Genomic DNA, 17,202 nt, shown 5'->3' with positions numbered 1-17,202 from the left:
TAATCCAACTTTAACTCTCTTTCTCTGATCACATGACAGAGTCTTTGAGAGTTAAATACTGAACCCCATCACACCACACAACACCACACTTCACATTTTCTTTTATTGTGTTATCCTTTCTCTGTTTGTATTCCTTACGTGTCTCCCTCCTCACTCTTATAAGAACACGAACACCATTCTCATCTTTCTTCATCACTTCTTTTTCCGTCCCCTCATTCACTCTTTACTCATCAGGTACCATCTATATCTCATCAAGTTTTAGATATCTTTTCTTACTTTCTTAGTTAATTTCTTATTATACTTTGTTATTTTTTTTCTTTCATTAGACATGATGAATTAGCTAATTGTTCTTCACAAGTCTTATTTTATTTAAGAGCAAAAGTTTAATAAAAATTTAACTTTTTTATGGTCTAACTTAATTTTGTATGTACGTATTCACATGAAGCTTATGAATTTTGATCCGGTTCCGTATGTATTCTTTGTTTGCTTACGATGCTACCACCTTTCAAACTCGTGCAAGTTGCAATTCGAATTATTTTTAAAAAAAAAGACTTCCCTTTGTCACATGATTTTTGTTTAGCTACAACTTTGGAGATTTTTTCTGTTTCTACTTTTTCTTCTTTCATGTTGGATCTTCTGATTTATTCTATTATGTTTAGTTGTGGAATAGATGTGAATAAATTAAAAATGATAAGAAATTGTATACTAATGTTTTAATCTTCTATTATATACAATAAAAAATATAAGAAATTATATTAATTCTTAACTAGTTAATATTAGTTAGTCTTTTATTATAAAATTATTTTTATTTTTTGAAAATTTGAATTTAAGGTTAAGATTTAAGATATCAAATTTAAAATTTAAGTTTAAAATTTTAAATTTTAAAAAATAAGTTGATATTAATTAAAAAAATGGTTCCGTGATTGAAGTCTATGTGTTAAATAATTAAATATTTATCTTGATATATCTCCCTATTGAAAAACATATACGGAATTGTCTAAAAAAAATTGTAGACAAGCATATCATAACTAGTGGCACTACCAATCATCATGATGATACAAGATTAATACTCATGGCAAAGGTTGCATCATTCAGCTGACCAGTGCCAATGACTCTGTTGAAACCTGTTTTTATCACTTTGGGAACTTATGGCCCCCACAGCCTTGAAAGTTGAAACCTGTTTCTTTCATATTGACTGCATGTTGTGGAAATTGTATCACCCTGTTTTGTCCTATTGTTATTATTATTACCCTATCTCTCTAGTTTTCCATGTTTGTTATTTTTTATTTGAATACTCAATCACTGTTTGATTCTTCGTCCATTTATATATTGATTGGCTGCTAATGCGTGTCACGTGCACATGTTCGTTACTTGTCACCACCCACACCTTGTATATTTATCAATGAGATAAGAAGTGTTATTTAATTTTACAGTTATACATTAAGCCAATCTTTGATATTATCAGAAGATGGCCAAGGAACAATTGCAGGTTCTGAATGCACTTGATGTTGCAAAGACACAATGGTACCACTTTACTGCCATTGTGATCGCCGGGATGGGTTTCTTCACTGATGCTTATGACCTCTTTTGCATCTCCCTGGTCACCAAGCTACTTGGCCGCTTTTACTATTACGATGGCTCTAATAACCCGGGTTCTCTTCCGTCCAACGTCTCTTCTGCCATCAATGGTGTCGCATTCTGCGGCACCCTCGCCGGCCAACTATTCTTCGGTTGGCTGGGCGACAAGATGGGAAGGAAGCGTGTCTACGGAATGACACTCATGCTCATGGTTATTTGTTCCCTTGCCTCTGGACTCTCCTTTGGAAAAGAGCCTAAATCTGTTATGGTCACTCTTTGCTTTTTTAGGTTAGTATCAATAACTTATTATTCTTATACCTTATTTCTTGTTCTTAGTATAAATATGTAAGAACAGATTTTCGTGCAGTTATCAAAATTAGATAATTTAATACATTTAGTTAAATTGTCAACTTGGTACCAAGAAAATGTGCATGCAAGTTTCCAACCATAACTTATTATTATTAGTTGATTTATTTGTCCTCGATTTAGGTTTTGGCTTGGGTTTGGGATCGGCGGCGACTATCCTCTCTCTGCAACCATTATGTCTGAGTACGCCAACAAGAAGACACGTGGAGCATTCATCGCGGCGGTCTTTGCCATGCAGGGATTTGGAATCCTTGCCGGTGGCATGGTTGCAATTATAGTTTCGTCCATTTTCAAGGGACTGCACCCTGCTCCGGCGTTTGAATTCGACCACGTGGGGTCCACAGTTCCGGAAGCCGATTACGTTTGGAGGATAATCTTGATGTTTGGCGCCCTGCCCGCTCTTGCGACGTACTACTGGAGGATGAAGATGCCGGAGACAGCAAGGTACACGGCCTTGGTGGTGAAGAACGCAAAGCAAGCAGCTTCGGACATGTCCAAGGTTCTTGAGGTTGAGATTGAAGCAGAGCAAGAGAAGATTGAGCAGCAAGAAACAGGGGGAGGCAACGATTTTGGATTGTTCTCGAGAGAGTTTGTTAAGCGGCATGGGCTTCACCTTGTTGGAACCGCCACAACTTGGTTCCTTTTGGATATTGCTTACTACAGCCAGAATCTGTTCCAGAAAGATATCTTTAGTGCCATCGGTTGGATCCCACCGGCTAAGACAATGAACGCAATTGAAGAGGTTTACAAGATTGCGAGAGCACAGACTTTGATTGCACTGTGCAGCACTGTTCCCGGTTACTGGTTCACGGTGGCACTCATTGATAGGGTGGGGAGGTTTGCCATCCAGTTGATGGGATTCTTCTTCATGACGGTTTTCATGTTTGCATTGGCAATACCTTATCATCATTGGACCTTGAAGGGAAACCAGATTGGCTTTGTTGTGATGTACTCACTGACGTTTTTCTTCGCCAACTTTGGACCCAATGCCACCACTTTTGTGGTCCCTGCCGAGATCTTCCCTGCTAGGCTTAGATCAACGTGTCATGGCATTTCAGCTGCTGCAGGCAAAGCTGGAGCTATGGTTGGTGCTTTTGGATTTATTTACGCTGAGAAAGGAATTGGTGTCAGGAACACCCTTATAATCTTGGGTGTGGTTAACGTCTGTGGCTTCTTCTTCACATTCTTAGTTCCTGAATCTAAAGGAAAATCACTGGAAGAAATGTCTGGTGAGGCTGAGGACCAACAAGCTGTGGATAATAATGTTGTTTAAGCTTTAATTAATAATTATGACTCTTTATATACATGCATGGTTGATTAGCAATTACTATGTCATTTTAATTCAAGACTATAGTATAGCACATCATGGAGTCTTATTTTAATTATTAATTATTATAGACTTGTAAAAGAGAGTAGACAAAAAAAACACACACACACACATCATGAAAAAAAATTCGAAAAAACATATATTAACTTTCAATATAGACTTGAAAAACCATATATATTAACTTTCAATTTCTTGTTCTCTCAAACCTGTCACCATTAAGAAGCCTAATCATATTGTCCAGCACTTTATTAAAATATATAGAATCAAATATTTGATCTTTTTTTCTTCTTCTTTCCTAAGGCTGTAAATAGCTAGAAAAAAGAATGGTAATAAGTTAATCTGCAGCTAGCTGTCATTGCAGTGCGTGTAGGATAACCTTATACTTTATCATAATATAGAATCAAATTCTTGAGGTCATGTATGTTATGTGTTGTTTTCATCCTCTTGAAGCAATAAGCAACTAATAAAATGAGAAATCGTCCCTTAGCTAAAGTTTGTTCCTATTCGCCGGTGTCTATTTTTTTGCTGATACTTGTATCTTCTTGGTTACCTATACGTGTGAATTGTGTAATTTTGTCTTATTTCTTGAACAAAGTTAGCATACGGTTCGTCAATATATCTATATAAAGATTACTCCATATCTGTGTATTTTGTCACATTCATAAAAAATGCTACGGAATATAATATATTTAATTTAAAATAAAATATACAAAAATATTATGTACATAATGAAAATTAATTATTAAATTACTCATTATGTGTCAGTATATAAATATATTATTTAATTTATTTTTAATATATATTTTATATAAATAATTTAATTTAATTGTTCATTTTTATCATCCACGTAGAATAATTAAAAGGTGAATATTATGGTATCAAAAAGTGGTGCCTATTTACTAAAAAAAAAATTAAAAATTAATATTTAATTTAAAAGATATAAAAATAAATTATTTTTAAAAATTTATAACTTACCACAAAAGGTAAGTTAAGCAAAAGTTAGACAATAATTGATAAATGTTGCGAAATAAATAAATAAGGAAGATAAAATAAAAAAGTGTAAATAAAAGACTCTAGTATTAATATTCACTAATATTAATATCCTACCATAATAACGATAATTTATATACTAATATTGTATTTGTAGTATATGAAGAGAGAAAGAAAAAGAAAAGCTTTATATTGTACATAGAGAGAGAAGAAATGTTTTATTCACTACAAGAGACACGCTGAATAGCGGCGGTTTTAAACCGCCGCGAAACGAAATTCCAGCGGTTCCACAAGCGTTGCCTATTAAGGGGTGGAGATTTGATTTTGCGGCGGTTTTGAAAAAACGCTGGCACAACCGCAATAAATCAAATAATTGATTTCGCAGCGGTTAATAGGTTTTTCTAAAAATATTGCAGCCGTTTGTAAACCGTTGCAATTTTGAAAGTAGTTTAAAAAAATGTATATTGTGGAGGTTTATAACCCCACAATTTGCAAAACTACATTAAAAAAATTAGCTTCATAAAGCTACTCAATTATATTGCTTCTAAATCAAGACAAATACAAAAATAAAAGCAAGCTAAAAATGGCTAAAATATCACAAGTAAAGTAATAACAAATCAGTTGTAAAGCACTCCTTGATCTTTCATTTCCTGTCACAATTATGATCAAATCTAACTTCATAATTTTCTTGTAAACTTTGTTATTATAATAAATGAAAATGTTTAATAAGGATTCTTATCGCATACATGTTTTACATCTAAACAAACACAAAAATAAGAGCAACCTAAAGATGGCTAAAATATCACAAGAATAAAGTAGTAACAAATCACGAGAATGACATCTCCAAAACAAAATACCAGAAGCAAAATGCACATTTTAATAATGGTCTTCCCTAGTGGATAGGTAGCAGAGATTGAGTGCAAAAACTGGAACCCTAAGGAGATATTCCATACTGTCAAATGCTCATAATCAATTATTTGTAGTTCTTGAAAGCACCAGCACTGTCAAATGCTTCATGTATCTCCAAATATAAAAAATGCACAATGTCTACAAGCTTTTTCATTATCTGAAGAGTCCACAATAAGATTTTATATTTCTACAAAAATAAAACATGCTCAATATAAAGTGGTTGAAAAGCCTATGGACCATTCTGTTTTTATTGTAGAAGATGAAAATTATTTCAATATAAAGAGTTAAACTACACTATTGAAAACACCAACCTAAATGAAACTACCAAACAATAAAAGGAAGTCATTATAATTCAAAGGATTCGGGACAGTGCAGCACAAACAAATTCTCAATCTCTATTTTAGATTTTGAGCTCCCATCATAGTAAAACACAAGAATCAGTAAATACACTAGTTTTCTTACCTCCTCCAAAATTCTGGACCACAATAATTTTTTCTTCAAATTTTTCACCAACAGAGTCACTCATGATGCCCCCACAGGCAGCTGTTTCTGGACACCCTATAGATACAAAGTCAGTGTTTAATTTTAACTACATACAGGATACCAAGAGTACTCATCAATGAAGATACAAATAAAGAAAAAAGTATAGCCAACAGCAAATACAATAAGAGTGTCACATTAAAATAAATCTATGCTGAAAAAATTAGGGGCTCAACAGTCTAAAGCTTATTCAATAAAATTCTAAGCTCAATGATAAAATAATCAAATGAAAATGCACTACCTGAGCATCATATGTCACGACCCTCTGGATAGGGATATCCAAATTATAACTTAAATGTGGCCGGCCAGATAAATCCTGGACAAGGTTAGGAAGAAAGATATAAGTATTAAGAGCAAGCAAAATTTATTTGAGAAAAATAAGCTTACAACAAATGGGAATGTAATTCACACTTGAAATTTCTAATTACAATTCAGTAGCCTTGTATGCATTCATTGCTTGAGAATGCATGAGCCTTAATACAAAAGCTAACTTAATTTCAATAGTCCCAAATTATTTTTATGTACATTAATCAGCATGACAATATTAGATTGTTGAATTTTTAAATGTAATACCAAACCTACTCCAATTATCATATACCTAAGCAAGGAAAAAATCACACCTTCTCCCCTAATAATAAGAAACAACTAAACATTGTCCCACTATACGAGATTGATACATGGATTAACATCAATATGTTCTATAATGAAATTCTATTCACACCATTTAAATTTAAACTTTGACTAATGCCTAATGATCATTTCTACAATTGGTATGCAAATTACCAGTGAAACGTGTATTAATGCTTCATCAAGTGAAGCAGAGAAGTCACCAAACTGATTAATATCCTTTCTATCACTAAGAGCCTGTAGCAAAGCCTAAAGATGGAGTAATAGACAAGTAGTTAAATGCAACTATCATTTAAAAAAAAAAAGTGCATAATTATAAATCTAACTATTATTACAAGGTAAGAAACTGTAATTGTTTAAAAGTCTGCAAAATTTAGTAAAAAAAAAAGATAACAAAAAAATCAGTAATTATTTAAGAGTCTGCAAAATATTAACGAAATTGTAATCAGAGTTATGTAGAAGATAGCTAATAATACAATTAAATAGATTGCTATAGATCTTTTATTTCTTGAAAAGTATACTGCAGTCTTCAAATTTGACTAAGCAACCCCTCAAGTGCTCTTAGTTATGAGAATTGTTAAACTATAAATTAATAACCCCATCAAGGACAGAAGCAAAATACTGACTTTATATGCTTTACTTAGACAATAATACGATAAATTATTGAAAATTGAAAATTGAAAATTAAATGGCACATTAGTCATCAGCACTCATGATTTTTGTTACGGTGAAGGGTCTATGTGGTGTCTTCAAGACAAAGAGGAAGTTATTACGGTGAAGGGAACTTGTGATTTTGATGGAACATCTATAGTTACTGCTGAGAATCCTAGTAAGTCTTTGCAGCTTCTTATTTTTTTCATTTTAACTTCCAATCTCATTATCAACCGTATATAACAACAAATGAAGCTATCACATCACAGTTAAGATTAGAAAAATAAGAAGAGATCCAGCCTCTTCTACCAGTTTTATTGGAAAAATAATTAGTGAGGCATAATGTAAACCCCGCTAAAATCTGTAATTAATTAGTTAATAAATTATATTTTAATTAGGAAAGCTAAAAATACAAAACTAATATCAGAATAGGATAGAGCTCATAGAAACGAGAATTTTGATACCAATTTCAAAAATTTGGCCCAAAAATCAAACCGAAAGGACTGAACCGGTTGAACCGATGCCCAAACCGAGCCCGTGGATCCAACCGGACCCATAATATAAAGGAAACAGCAGCCTTCTTCTTCCTCATTAGTTGCTGCAACGCCAAAACAGAATTGGAGAAAAGGGAGAGAAGCTCTCAAACCCTAACCCTTTGATCCACCATAACTCCTCCGTCCAGGCTCCGATCGCCGCACCGTTCGCGGCCACGCGCTCAACGCGTCGAGCTCCACTTTTCTATCCGAACAATTTCACTAGTAAGCCTCCTATTAAGTTCAGAATCCCTATCCCTCTTTCTTTGGTAAACTTAGAAACCTATGGTGAATCTTGTCCAATTTCTATGTACTAGGTTCAAGTTAGCTTCCGGAACTTGTGGGCTCAAGCTATTGAGCATATGGGTATGGTAAGAACACCCTAACCCTAGCTCAATCTTATTTTTGGTAATAGAAAACTGAATTGGAACATATATATGTGTATTAGGTGTAGTTTAAGAGGGTGTTTATGCATTGGACTTGAATTGAGATTACTTGGAGGTTTGTTGGTGACCAAGGCTTGTTTTGGGGCTGTTTGTTTGAGCTTGGAGGGGCTGTAATTTTGAGTTGTGAGGCTGCCTTGGGTGAACTAAGTGATCGGCCAAGGTATGGTTTAAGTTTCGCACGTTTAATATTTACGGTGTTGTGAAAACTTAGGTTAGAGGAACCATAGGATAAGTTGAATTGATTATTGCATTTAATGATTAGTCTTGTGATGATGTTGGCATAAATGGTGGACAAACTTGTATTAGAATTTATGAGGTGTTGAAATTGTTAATTGTGCACTCCTGAAATTGAGTTAGTGATGGAAGTTATGATTATGATTTGCTAGTGTCAAATATGTAAGCTTGAGATCATTAATGAGGGTTGAATTATGTTAATGGAATTTGGTGGTTATGGCTTGTTTAATTGGTTGAAGATGATTTATGATTGGTTATGAATGAATGAAGGGAATGGGTTAATGGATTTTTTTGAATTGGAAGATTATGAATTGTGTTTGTTAATAAGGATATAGAATTGTGTTGTGGCGATATTGCATATGCTATAACTAATTCTGTGATGATTGGAATTGCGTGAAACCAAGTGTTGGTTAAACCTCAGAATATTTGAAACTAAACTGGAGAATTTGAGATCTTTTCGTTAAATATATAATTTATGGTGAATTTTCAAATTGTAGTCGTGGAATCTGATTTTTACTGCATGATTTTTAAAACAGCAGTAATTTGTTGGCTCTGCTGCGAATGTTTTAAGATGAATTTTGAAATAAAACCAATTTTAAATAAAGACTTAGTTCTATTATTTTAACGTCATAAAATTTTAGAATGGTTGGGCTTGTGGTTTTAAAGATATGAATTTTTGAACTACGATGCGTTATACAATAAAAGCCAGATTCTTTTTTCTTAGATAAGTAACTTTGAGAGTTTATAACTTCTGATTATGGATGGATATTCAGATGCAACCAATTGGAGATAAAAATTAATTATGCTTAGCAGTTGTGATTTAAATTTCAGGGCTTTTCATATTTTAATGAGTGAGTTATGGGACTTGGAAGAGGACATGTTCATTGGTTTTTAAAACAGAATTATGTAGAAAGTTACTCAATTTTCAAGTTACATAACTCCTTCATTAAAAATTTTTTTGACCTGAAATCAATTGGAAAAGAAACCTGGATATGTTAAGTTGAACCATGTTAATTTTTAAGGCTATTGGATTTAATTTGAATTTTATATGAAATTTTAGATATCGTATGATGCTGCTGTTTTCTGGTTTCTATGCACTGCAGAGCAGTCAGCGTTTTTCCTTTATTTCTGAGACTAGTTAAATCAGAAAATTATGATTTTTAGTTCGTTAGAAAGTTTATTCCGAGATGAACATCTGGACATAAAGTTTTCCCAATTCCGAGTTCATTTGTTATATTAAAAACAGAAAAGAAAATAGAGTGTCGAGGATGTCTTAGTGATAATCATGGGTCCGAGAAGACAAAGTTTAACGCTAAGGCTTGATATTTGATGATGTATTGATAATAATTACTATGGCTTATGAATAATGATATTTGAGATACGAGTTTCCCTGGGTAAGAACCGTGGCTCGCCACCTCGTGTTCCAGGTTGATTCTCGATACTCTGTTAACCCAACGTCGTAAGGGTGACCGGGCACGTATAAATTCTCGGGTATGGATAACCCTCATTGAGTAATTTATATGATGATTGAATGTGAACTCTATGCATAGACTCTTGGGGATGCGCGACGGGGGACAGTCTAAGATTTTCGGACTTGTCGGGTTGGCTGGATAACCGACAGATGGGTCCCATCAGCCATAGGACAGGCATGCATCATATGCATTTGTTTGTTTTGATTGCTATGTATTTCCTGAGTTTGCCTAATTGATATATATCACCTGCTACCTGTTATACTTGCTCTTTGTACTATCTGCTCATTACCTGTGCGTGAACTTGTTTAGTTGCTTGTTTCTGTTGCATTATGAATGGTGGAGAAAATGAAGGAAATGGAGAAACAATTTGGTGTTAGGTTAGGATTGAACTTGAGTAAGTTAGGTAGATATAGAATACCTACCCCAGTTTATGGCTTCTGTTTAGAACTTAAGTTGGATAACTGAATAACAGAGTTCTAGGATTGCCTATGGCATTCTCAGGACCTTATTTATTATACGCGTGGCACTTTTACCATGCTGAGAACCTCCGGTTCTCATTCCATATTGTATTGTTGTTTTTCAGATGCAGGTCGAGAGGCTCCTCGCTAGGCGTCTGGATCCTGGAAAGCGAAGTAGTCCTTGGGTGTATTTTGGTTTCTATTTGTATATATGTATATATATGTGTAGCTTACTCTCCAAGTAACTTATGTACGCTGCTCCTCTTAGAGGTTGAGGGAGAGATAGGAGTTTACTTTGATATTTTGGTATATTTTGGGGACACTTATGTATGTTTATATGTATATATGTATCCTCCGGCCAGCCTTAGCTTCGCAGGCTGAGTCAGGGGCTAGTTATGCTGTTCTTTGGCTTTTCTTTATCTTTTCGTTTATTGTTTTATCATGTTCCTATTAGGTTTCTTAGCACGCAAGTAATCCTTTCCTGAGCGTTGCGCTTTTTATTTTGCGATTTTATTTTACCTGTTTTTCAAGGCTCCTAGTTAAATAACTTTTTCTTTATTATTATTATATATATATTACTATTCTTAGAGGTCGTAATACCTTACTATCTCAGTCTTATGACTTAAGCATAATACTAAGTATGGTAGGGTGTTACATTATGGTATCACAGCAGTTCGTTCCTATAGAGCCTGAGGACAGACTGAATATGCTATTGTGTATTCTCTGTGTATATGTCTATGTGCTATTAGGATATCTAACTAATATGTGTAGCATACATGTTCGTGATCATGCATTTGGGACTCTTAAGCACTAAACCTGAGATAATGAGACTGATCACCTTAATATCAACTGTTTGGTGTGAACAGGGACCAAATTTTGACTCGCGGATCCGAGTGATGTAACTGGAAGGAAAATCCTAGGACCAAACCAATGCGAGGACCCCGAGATGGAAGCTTGGGTGCTGGTACGAGCAACACAGGTCGATACTATAGGTCCATGACTCTTACTGATTTCCTCAAGAGTGGTCCACCCCAGTTTAATGGAAACGCTAATGCGCTAGAGGCTGATTTGTGGTTTCGAGAGGCGGAGAGATTCTTATACACTCAGCACATACCGGAAGTACAGTCGGTGGAGATAGTGACTTACATGTTGGAGGGAGATGCTCAGGAATGGTGGTAGGAGTTATATCACACCTTGCAAATAGAGTTAACAGATATTCTTTGGAGTAGATTCAAGACGGAATTCTACGGAAAATATTTCTTACATGCTATTCGCATTGCAAAAGAATTGGAGTTAATGCAACTGAAGCAAGAAGATATGTCGGTTGCTGACTATACCCGCGAATTCGACAATTTGTGTCGTCTCTCAAGAGTTTGTCAAGGAAATCCAGCCGACTTTGAGGCGTGGAAGTGTGTTCAGTATGAGAAAGGACTTAGAAGAGACATCTTCAACTGCGTGAGTCGGCAAAGGTTAACAAATTTTCCTGAATTGGTTATGAAAAGTCAATTCGCAGAACGTTACTCCATGAAGTCAGCAATGTTACAGGAAGGTTATGGAGAGACTACTTCAGAAGAGCCGCACGGAGCCGGACTAGGCGTATGTTACAAGTGCGGGAAGCCGAGGCATGTAGCTCGAGACTGTCCACACAAGAAATGCTAGGATATAGTCGAATCCGATCTTCAGACCCGAGATAACCTTAAGCTAGCAGTTGAGTTTTTAACTACCTTGCGTATCATTAATATATGTATGATCCAATTATGAAGCACGACAAATTTTGATGATCGTGGAGTCCGAACCGATGATTAGTCGAAGTCTACTAGTTGTCGAGACAGAGCGATACTTAGCTAACTTAGATGAATGGTTAGGTTCTTGGAAGATAGGGATCCGAATGATGAGGTGGAAGCCAGGTGAATTATATCTAAGGAATTGGAACCGTTGAGAGCTTTGCGGAGTTACCGTTTGAAATCCATTGACATTAAGATTTCAATGAGAAAGAAATAGAGCGAGTTCAACCTTTAGTTGTAAATTGATCACGAGACAAGTGGAGGTGAGACCAAATTCCTATACGAGAGAGTTTCCAAGACCGTTCTTGAAAATGTACCAGAATTTCCACCTTAGAGAGAGCGTGAGTTTGTCATAGACGTAGTGTCAAGAATTGGATCAGTGTTGATTGCACCACAAGTGAAGATATTATTAGAATCAGTAGAGTTCAAGACCGAGTTAAAGAGAATACTGGGAGAGAAGATCGTCCAACTAGGTGTTTCTTTGTGAGAGCGTGCCAACTAATCTTTACGACTTAATCTAACCTTTCTCTTGTAGCCTACATTCAAAGTCCTACCTTGAACCTTCTTCTGTAAAATCCCATTGTTCTTTCGATCGTGTTCCCTACTCGTACAAGATTGTCTCTTTTGAATTTAACTTGAACTCATCCTAATATAATCATGTAATTTTTGAATCCTAGTGATCTGCGGTGCGTGAAATTGCTCCCTTGTGGGAACTCGCATTCCTTTTAAGCCAACTAGAACCTATACAATCCAACATGCCTTATTCTTTCTATTTAAGCTTTGATTTGAACTTCTTTTTTGAAATGCAACTAGATTTCTCTTCTTGTGCTTCCCATTGATTCTGTACAACTCCGGTTAACTGTATATAAGACTTTTTTTTGAATTCTTATGAACACCGTTCATGCTATTCGTTCATTCCCTTGAACATAATTTTTCTTTGAAAAATAAACTCGTATTAGATTTTGCGTCATGCATAACCCTTAGATGCAATTATTAGAGTGTCAATCCTTTAAAGCAAGACTTTGGAACATGAAAGTAAACCAGCGACATTATGAGAGAATTCAAAACCCTAATCCTCACCGATCGTATCGCTTGTGACTAAATAGATGCAACGAGGTGTACCGTGTGAATGAAATACCAGGATATGCTGGAAGTCTTCAAGCCATGGAAAGAAGATTGATCTTTATGCCAATTCTTGTATCACTTAAGCATAAAAAACCATTTAAGAAATTACTACCATGCATTATTGGGGGACTTGAGAAGCGTGCTAATGCGACATCATGAGGTTGTAGTAGATGCCCTAAGCAAGAAGTTTATAAGGGATTCTTGGACGTTAATTTCAAAGGAGAAAATGTTAGATGATTTGAAGTTCTACGTTGGAGAATGTGAGTGTAGAGTGAAAATATCAGACTAAGTCCATTACCAGTTTACAACATGGTATCGACGAGATGCGGGACGCATAGCGAGACAATAAGGAGCCGCTAAAGATATCAAGGCTCGGTAAACAAAGAAGAATTAAAAAGAGATTTATATGCCTAACGCAAATGCCGAAATAGAGATCGTAGGATTAAGGGCTTAGGGAGTGCAATAGTAGTGATAAGGAGCTACTAGAAGTACTAAAACCTGTTGAATCAAGAAGATACCGAGAAGGATGTTAAGTGTTTAAATCAGAAGTTAAGACAAGGAATTATTGTCTGAAACTCATGAGAAAGGATTTTCAAAGTTACCATGAAGCTGCCAAGACGTACCATGAATCAAAGAAGATGTTTTTGGGTTATTAGAAATAAAGAATAAAGTGGCAATGTATTTATGGCGTTTTAAAGCATGAAGAAGTAAAGGAGGACCACTAGAAACTATTCGGAATGCTGCAACCATTGAAGATTTTACATCGGAAGTAAGGAAGAGTAATTATCGGTTTCGTATTAGATTATCGAGGACTAGCGGAGAAGATGGAGCTTCACAGAGCGCTAAATACTACTGCATTGATAAAAACTAGAGCATCAAATACCTTAGTTCCTGAATTTAATAGCCGAGGCAGCAGAGAAGAGTTACGCAAATTCGAGTTAACAATCTTACTATAAAAAGCCGACAAAAGGATTACATGAACCAAGGAAGTCCTAAACTTGAGAAGGTTACTTTAACAAGTTGAAATCAGTGAGTGAGTCAAGATGAAGGTATTAAAACCAAAGTGTTTTGGGATCTAGGGTAATGACAAGGACGGACTTGTCAGATTCTGAAGAGAATTAGACCAGTGGCATATCAGATAACCATATCCTATATCTTCCAAACTGGTACCATGTAACACATCTCAACTTCAGGAGTACACTTCTAATATCAATCACGTATTAGAACTTGTATCAATGCTACTGAGGAAGGATCTCACGCTTCGAGTAACCTCGGTTAGGACATATAATAAGATACCATGGCCAAGCAGCCAGGCAGAGTAGAAGTTATGTACTATAGAATGTAAAAAGTGAAGCTGGAAGTGGGTAACGAACTCAAGAAACTCCGAATATGCCGAAGGACTACCCACAACTCTTTTCAGATAACTGAAGCTGAATTTTGAGGACAAAATTCCTAATTAGGTGGGTAGGATGTAAACCCCGCTAAAATCGGTAATTAATTAGTTAATAAATTGCATTTTATTTAGGAAAGCTAAAAATGCAAAACTAATATCAGAATAGGATAGAGCTCGTCGAAACGAGAATTTTGATACCAATTTCGAAAATTTGGCCCAAAAATCGGACCAGAAGGGCTGAACTGGTTGAACCGGGGCCCAAGCTGAGCCCGTGGGTCCAACCGGACCCATAATATAAAGGACACAGCAGCCTTCTTCTTCCTCATTAGTTGCTGCAATGCCAAAACAGAATTGGAGGAAAGGGAGAAAAGCTCTCAAACCCCAACCCTTTGATCCACCATAACTCCTCCGTCCGGGCTCTGATCGTCGCACCGTTCGTGGCCACGCGCTCAACGCGTCGAGCTCCACCTTTTTATCTGAACAATTTTACTGGTAAGCCTCCTATTAAGTTCAGAATCCCTATCCCTCTTTCTTTGGTAAACTTGGAAACCTATGGTGAATCTTGTCCAATTTCTATGTTCTAGGTTCAAGTTAGCTTCTGGAACTTGTGGGCTCAAGCTATTGAGCATATGGGTATGGTAAGAACACCCTAACCCTAGCTCAATCTTATTTTTGGTAATAGAAAACTGAATTGGAACATATATATGTGTATTAGGTGTAGTTTAAGAGGGTGTTTATGCATTGGACTTGAATTGGGATTACTTGGAGGTTTGTTGGTGACCAAGGCTTGTTTTGGGGCTGTTTGATTGAGCTTGGAGGGGCTGTAATTTTGAGTTGTGAGGCTGCCTTGGGTGAACTAAGTGATCGGCCAAGGTATGGTTTAAGTTTCTGATGACATGTCACCATGTCATGTTTTTCTATACTTTTTCATACAAGAAATTTATGATTAGTGCTTAAATATTGCATTCTTTGGTGCTTAAATGGTACATTTCTTTGATCTTTTGATTTGATAAACTTTGTAGGAAATAAGAAGAAAAAGAAGCAAAAAGAGCACAAAATAAGCTAAAAAGAAGAAAAGAGAAATTTTGGGCACACTTTGAAATTAGAGCACACTTTGGAGGCTTAGGCCACGCTTCTAAAAGCGTGACCCATGACCAAATCAAGGAAAGAAAAGTGTGGCCCAAAGGAAGAAAAGCGTGGCTCAAAACAAGGAGGAAGAGAGGACAAAAAGTTTTGGGTGAAAAGTTAGCCTTGAAGTTAGCCCCCTAACTTGGAGGCTAACGTTGGAAGCTGAAAAACACTCCCAGGGGCTACTCACATTTGCGCCAACGTTAGCCCCCTAACTTGGAGGCTAACGTTGGCATGAAAAATTTCTTCCCAGGGCCACCCACGTTTGCGCCAACGTTAGTCCCCTAACTTTTGGGCTAACGTTGGCACATGAAGATGTAAAGGAATGAGCAAAAGTTTGCGCCAACGTTAGCCCCCTAACTTTTGGGCTAACGTTGGCGCCACACACCACAACAGCTTGAAGGGGTATACTTCCAACAAGAATAACTTGAGCTACAGAGCTCCAAATGAGGTGATTCAAGAAGCATTGGAAAGTAGGAATCAAGAGCTTTCCAAGCATATATGGCACTGCATGGTGGACACTAAAATTGAGGGAGAAAACTGCCCCGCAATGTGCATAAACGAACATGGTGGCAACCTGCAGTGTGGCCAACTGACCTCTGCACCTTCAACAGAGTATAACTCGAGCTGTAGAGCTCCAATTGATGCGCTTCCAACGGCAATGGAAAGTAGACATTCAGGGCTTTCTAACAATGTATAATAGTATGGGGTGGACAATACGTTTGGGCCTCCAGAACTGGCGTTTTCGCTAACGTTTGAGGCAAACTTTACCTCAAACGCTGCACACCAAAGCCAGCAACCATGCCCTCTTCAAATGATCATAACGTGAGTTGTAGATGTCTAATTGAAGTGATTCCAAGTGGGTTAGAAAGCTGACATTTAGAGCTTTCCAACCATATATGATAGTCTATATTGGGCATAAAATTGGCAACATGACAAGAGGACAAAGTTAGCGCCACAAGCACACAAGGCAAGGCCAACGTTAGGGTCAAAGTTAGACCCCTAACGTTGGCACCAACGTGAGTAGCAGCAAAATGATGCTAGCTGCTATGAAAAGTTGGGGCCAAAGTTAGACCCCTAACTTTGGCTCAAACTTTTACTCCAACTTTTGCAAATTCAAACCCGGTTCACTTCGGTTCCTCCTCAAACTCCAAGAGCAATCAACCAAGGCCTCTATCAACCCAATTCCCTCAAGAGCAAGGGCCCATGATCATCACTCAAAGGCACAAGAAATAGATAAAATAGGAATTTTATTTAATTGTAATTTGTTTTTAATTTCATTTTCATTTCCATTTTGTAAAGCCTATATAAGGCATCATTTTCATATTTGTGAAGGGGGCTGGCTCCACTAGGGAGCACTAGGAGTAGTAGTAGAGAGCTCTCTCTTTAATTTGTTCTTTTTTTGAGTCTTGGGTTGGAGAATTGAAGGAATTCTGTTTCAATCTCATCCTAAGATCTCTCTGCTTCATTTACTGCACACTTGAATTTCAATTTCGGTTAATTGCTTCTTCATCTACTCCTTCTGCACTTTACATTTCTTTAATTTCTTTGCAATTGCTCTTGTTGGATCTAGGAAGGCATTGAGATCTAGACTTGGTTATCTAGTCTCTTGGGTCCTGAGATCTGAATTCCAATTTCACA

At 36.4% G+C, this 17,202-nt stretch overlaps 2 protein-coding genes and 1 long non-coding RNA gene across 5 annotated transcripts; all 3 read left to right on the top strand.

Moving 5' to 3' along the window:
• The first annotated feature begins 28 nt into the window (after positions 1-28).
• LOC130947517 (low affinity inorganic phosphate transporter 1-like) lies at positions 29-3,641 on the top strand. 3 transcript variants are annotated; one of them, XM_057876211.1, is made up of 3 exons: positions 29-234; positions 1,434-1,866; positions 2,068-3,635. In XM_057876211.1, exons 2-3 carry the CDS (start codon positions 1,469-1,471, stop codon positions 3,215-3,217), a joined length of 1,548 nt encoding a protein of 515 aa, XP_057732194.1. In that variant the 5' UTR covers positions 29-234; positions 1,434-1,468; the 3' UTR covers positions 3,218-3,635. The 3 variants fall into 3 exon arrangements, with proteins under 3 accessions (XP_057732194.1, XP_057732195.1, XP_057732196.1); XM_057876212.1 differs by having other exon boundaries at positions 34-234; positions 1,466-1,866; positions 2,068-3,636; XM_057876213.1 differs by having other exon boundaries at positions 78-234; positions 1,469-1,866; positions 2,068-3,641.
• Positions 3,642-7,599: 3,958 nt separating this feature from the next.
• Positions 7,600-8,093, top strand: LOC130947748 (uncharacterized). Its single transcript, XR_009072788.1, has 3 exons — positions 7,600-7,746; positions 7,839-7,892; positions 7,970-8,093. It is a non-coding gene; the product is annotated as an uncharacterized LOC130947748 (long non-coding RNA).
• A 2,968-nt stretch (positions 8,094-11,061) lies between these two features.
• On the top strand, positions 11,062-11,790 carry LOC130949961 (uncharacterized). Its single transcript, XM_057878547.1, has 2 exons — positions 11,062-11,255; positions 11,361-11,790. Exons 1-2 carry the CDS (start codon positions 11,062-11,064, stop codon positions 11,788-11,790), a joined length of 624 nt encoding a protein of 207 aa, XP_057734530.1.
• Positions 11,791-17,202: the final 5,412 nt, after the last annotated feature.

Source organism: Arachis stenosperma, chromosome 9 (genome assembly GCF_014773155.1).
Source record: "Arachis stenosperma cultivar V10309 chromosome 9, arast.V10309.gnm1.PFL2, whole genome shotgun sequence".
In the NCBI taxonomy this organism is placed as follows: domain Eukaryota; kingdom Viridiplantae; phylum Streptophyta; class Magnoliopsida; order Fabales; family Fabaceae; genus Arachis; species Arachis stenosperma.
The sequence above is the reverse complement of the archived record's forward strand: the minus strand, read 5'-3'. Positions and strand labels throughout refer to the sequence as shown.

Bases quoted from the DNA above. Each gene is read 5' to 3' on its own strand.
- LOC130947517 (XM_057876213.1), top strand. From the start codon at position 1,469: ATGGCCAAGGAACAATTGCAGGTTCTGAATGCACTTGATGTTGCAAAG. The intron at 1,867-2,067 runs GTTAGTATCAAT...TCCTCGATTTAG, and splicing joins GTCACTCTTTGCTTTTTTAG to GTTTTGGCTTGGGTTTGGGA.
- LOC130949961 (XM_057878547.1), top strand. From the start codon at position 11,062: ATGCGAGGACCCCGAGATGGAAGCTTGGGTGCTGGTACGAGCAACACA. The intron at 11,256-11,360 runs GTCGGTGGAGAT...TCTTTGGAGTAG, and splicing joins CAGCACATACCGGAAGTACA to ATTCAAGACGGAATTCTACG.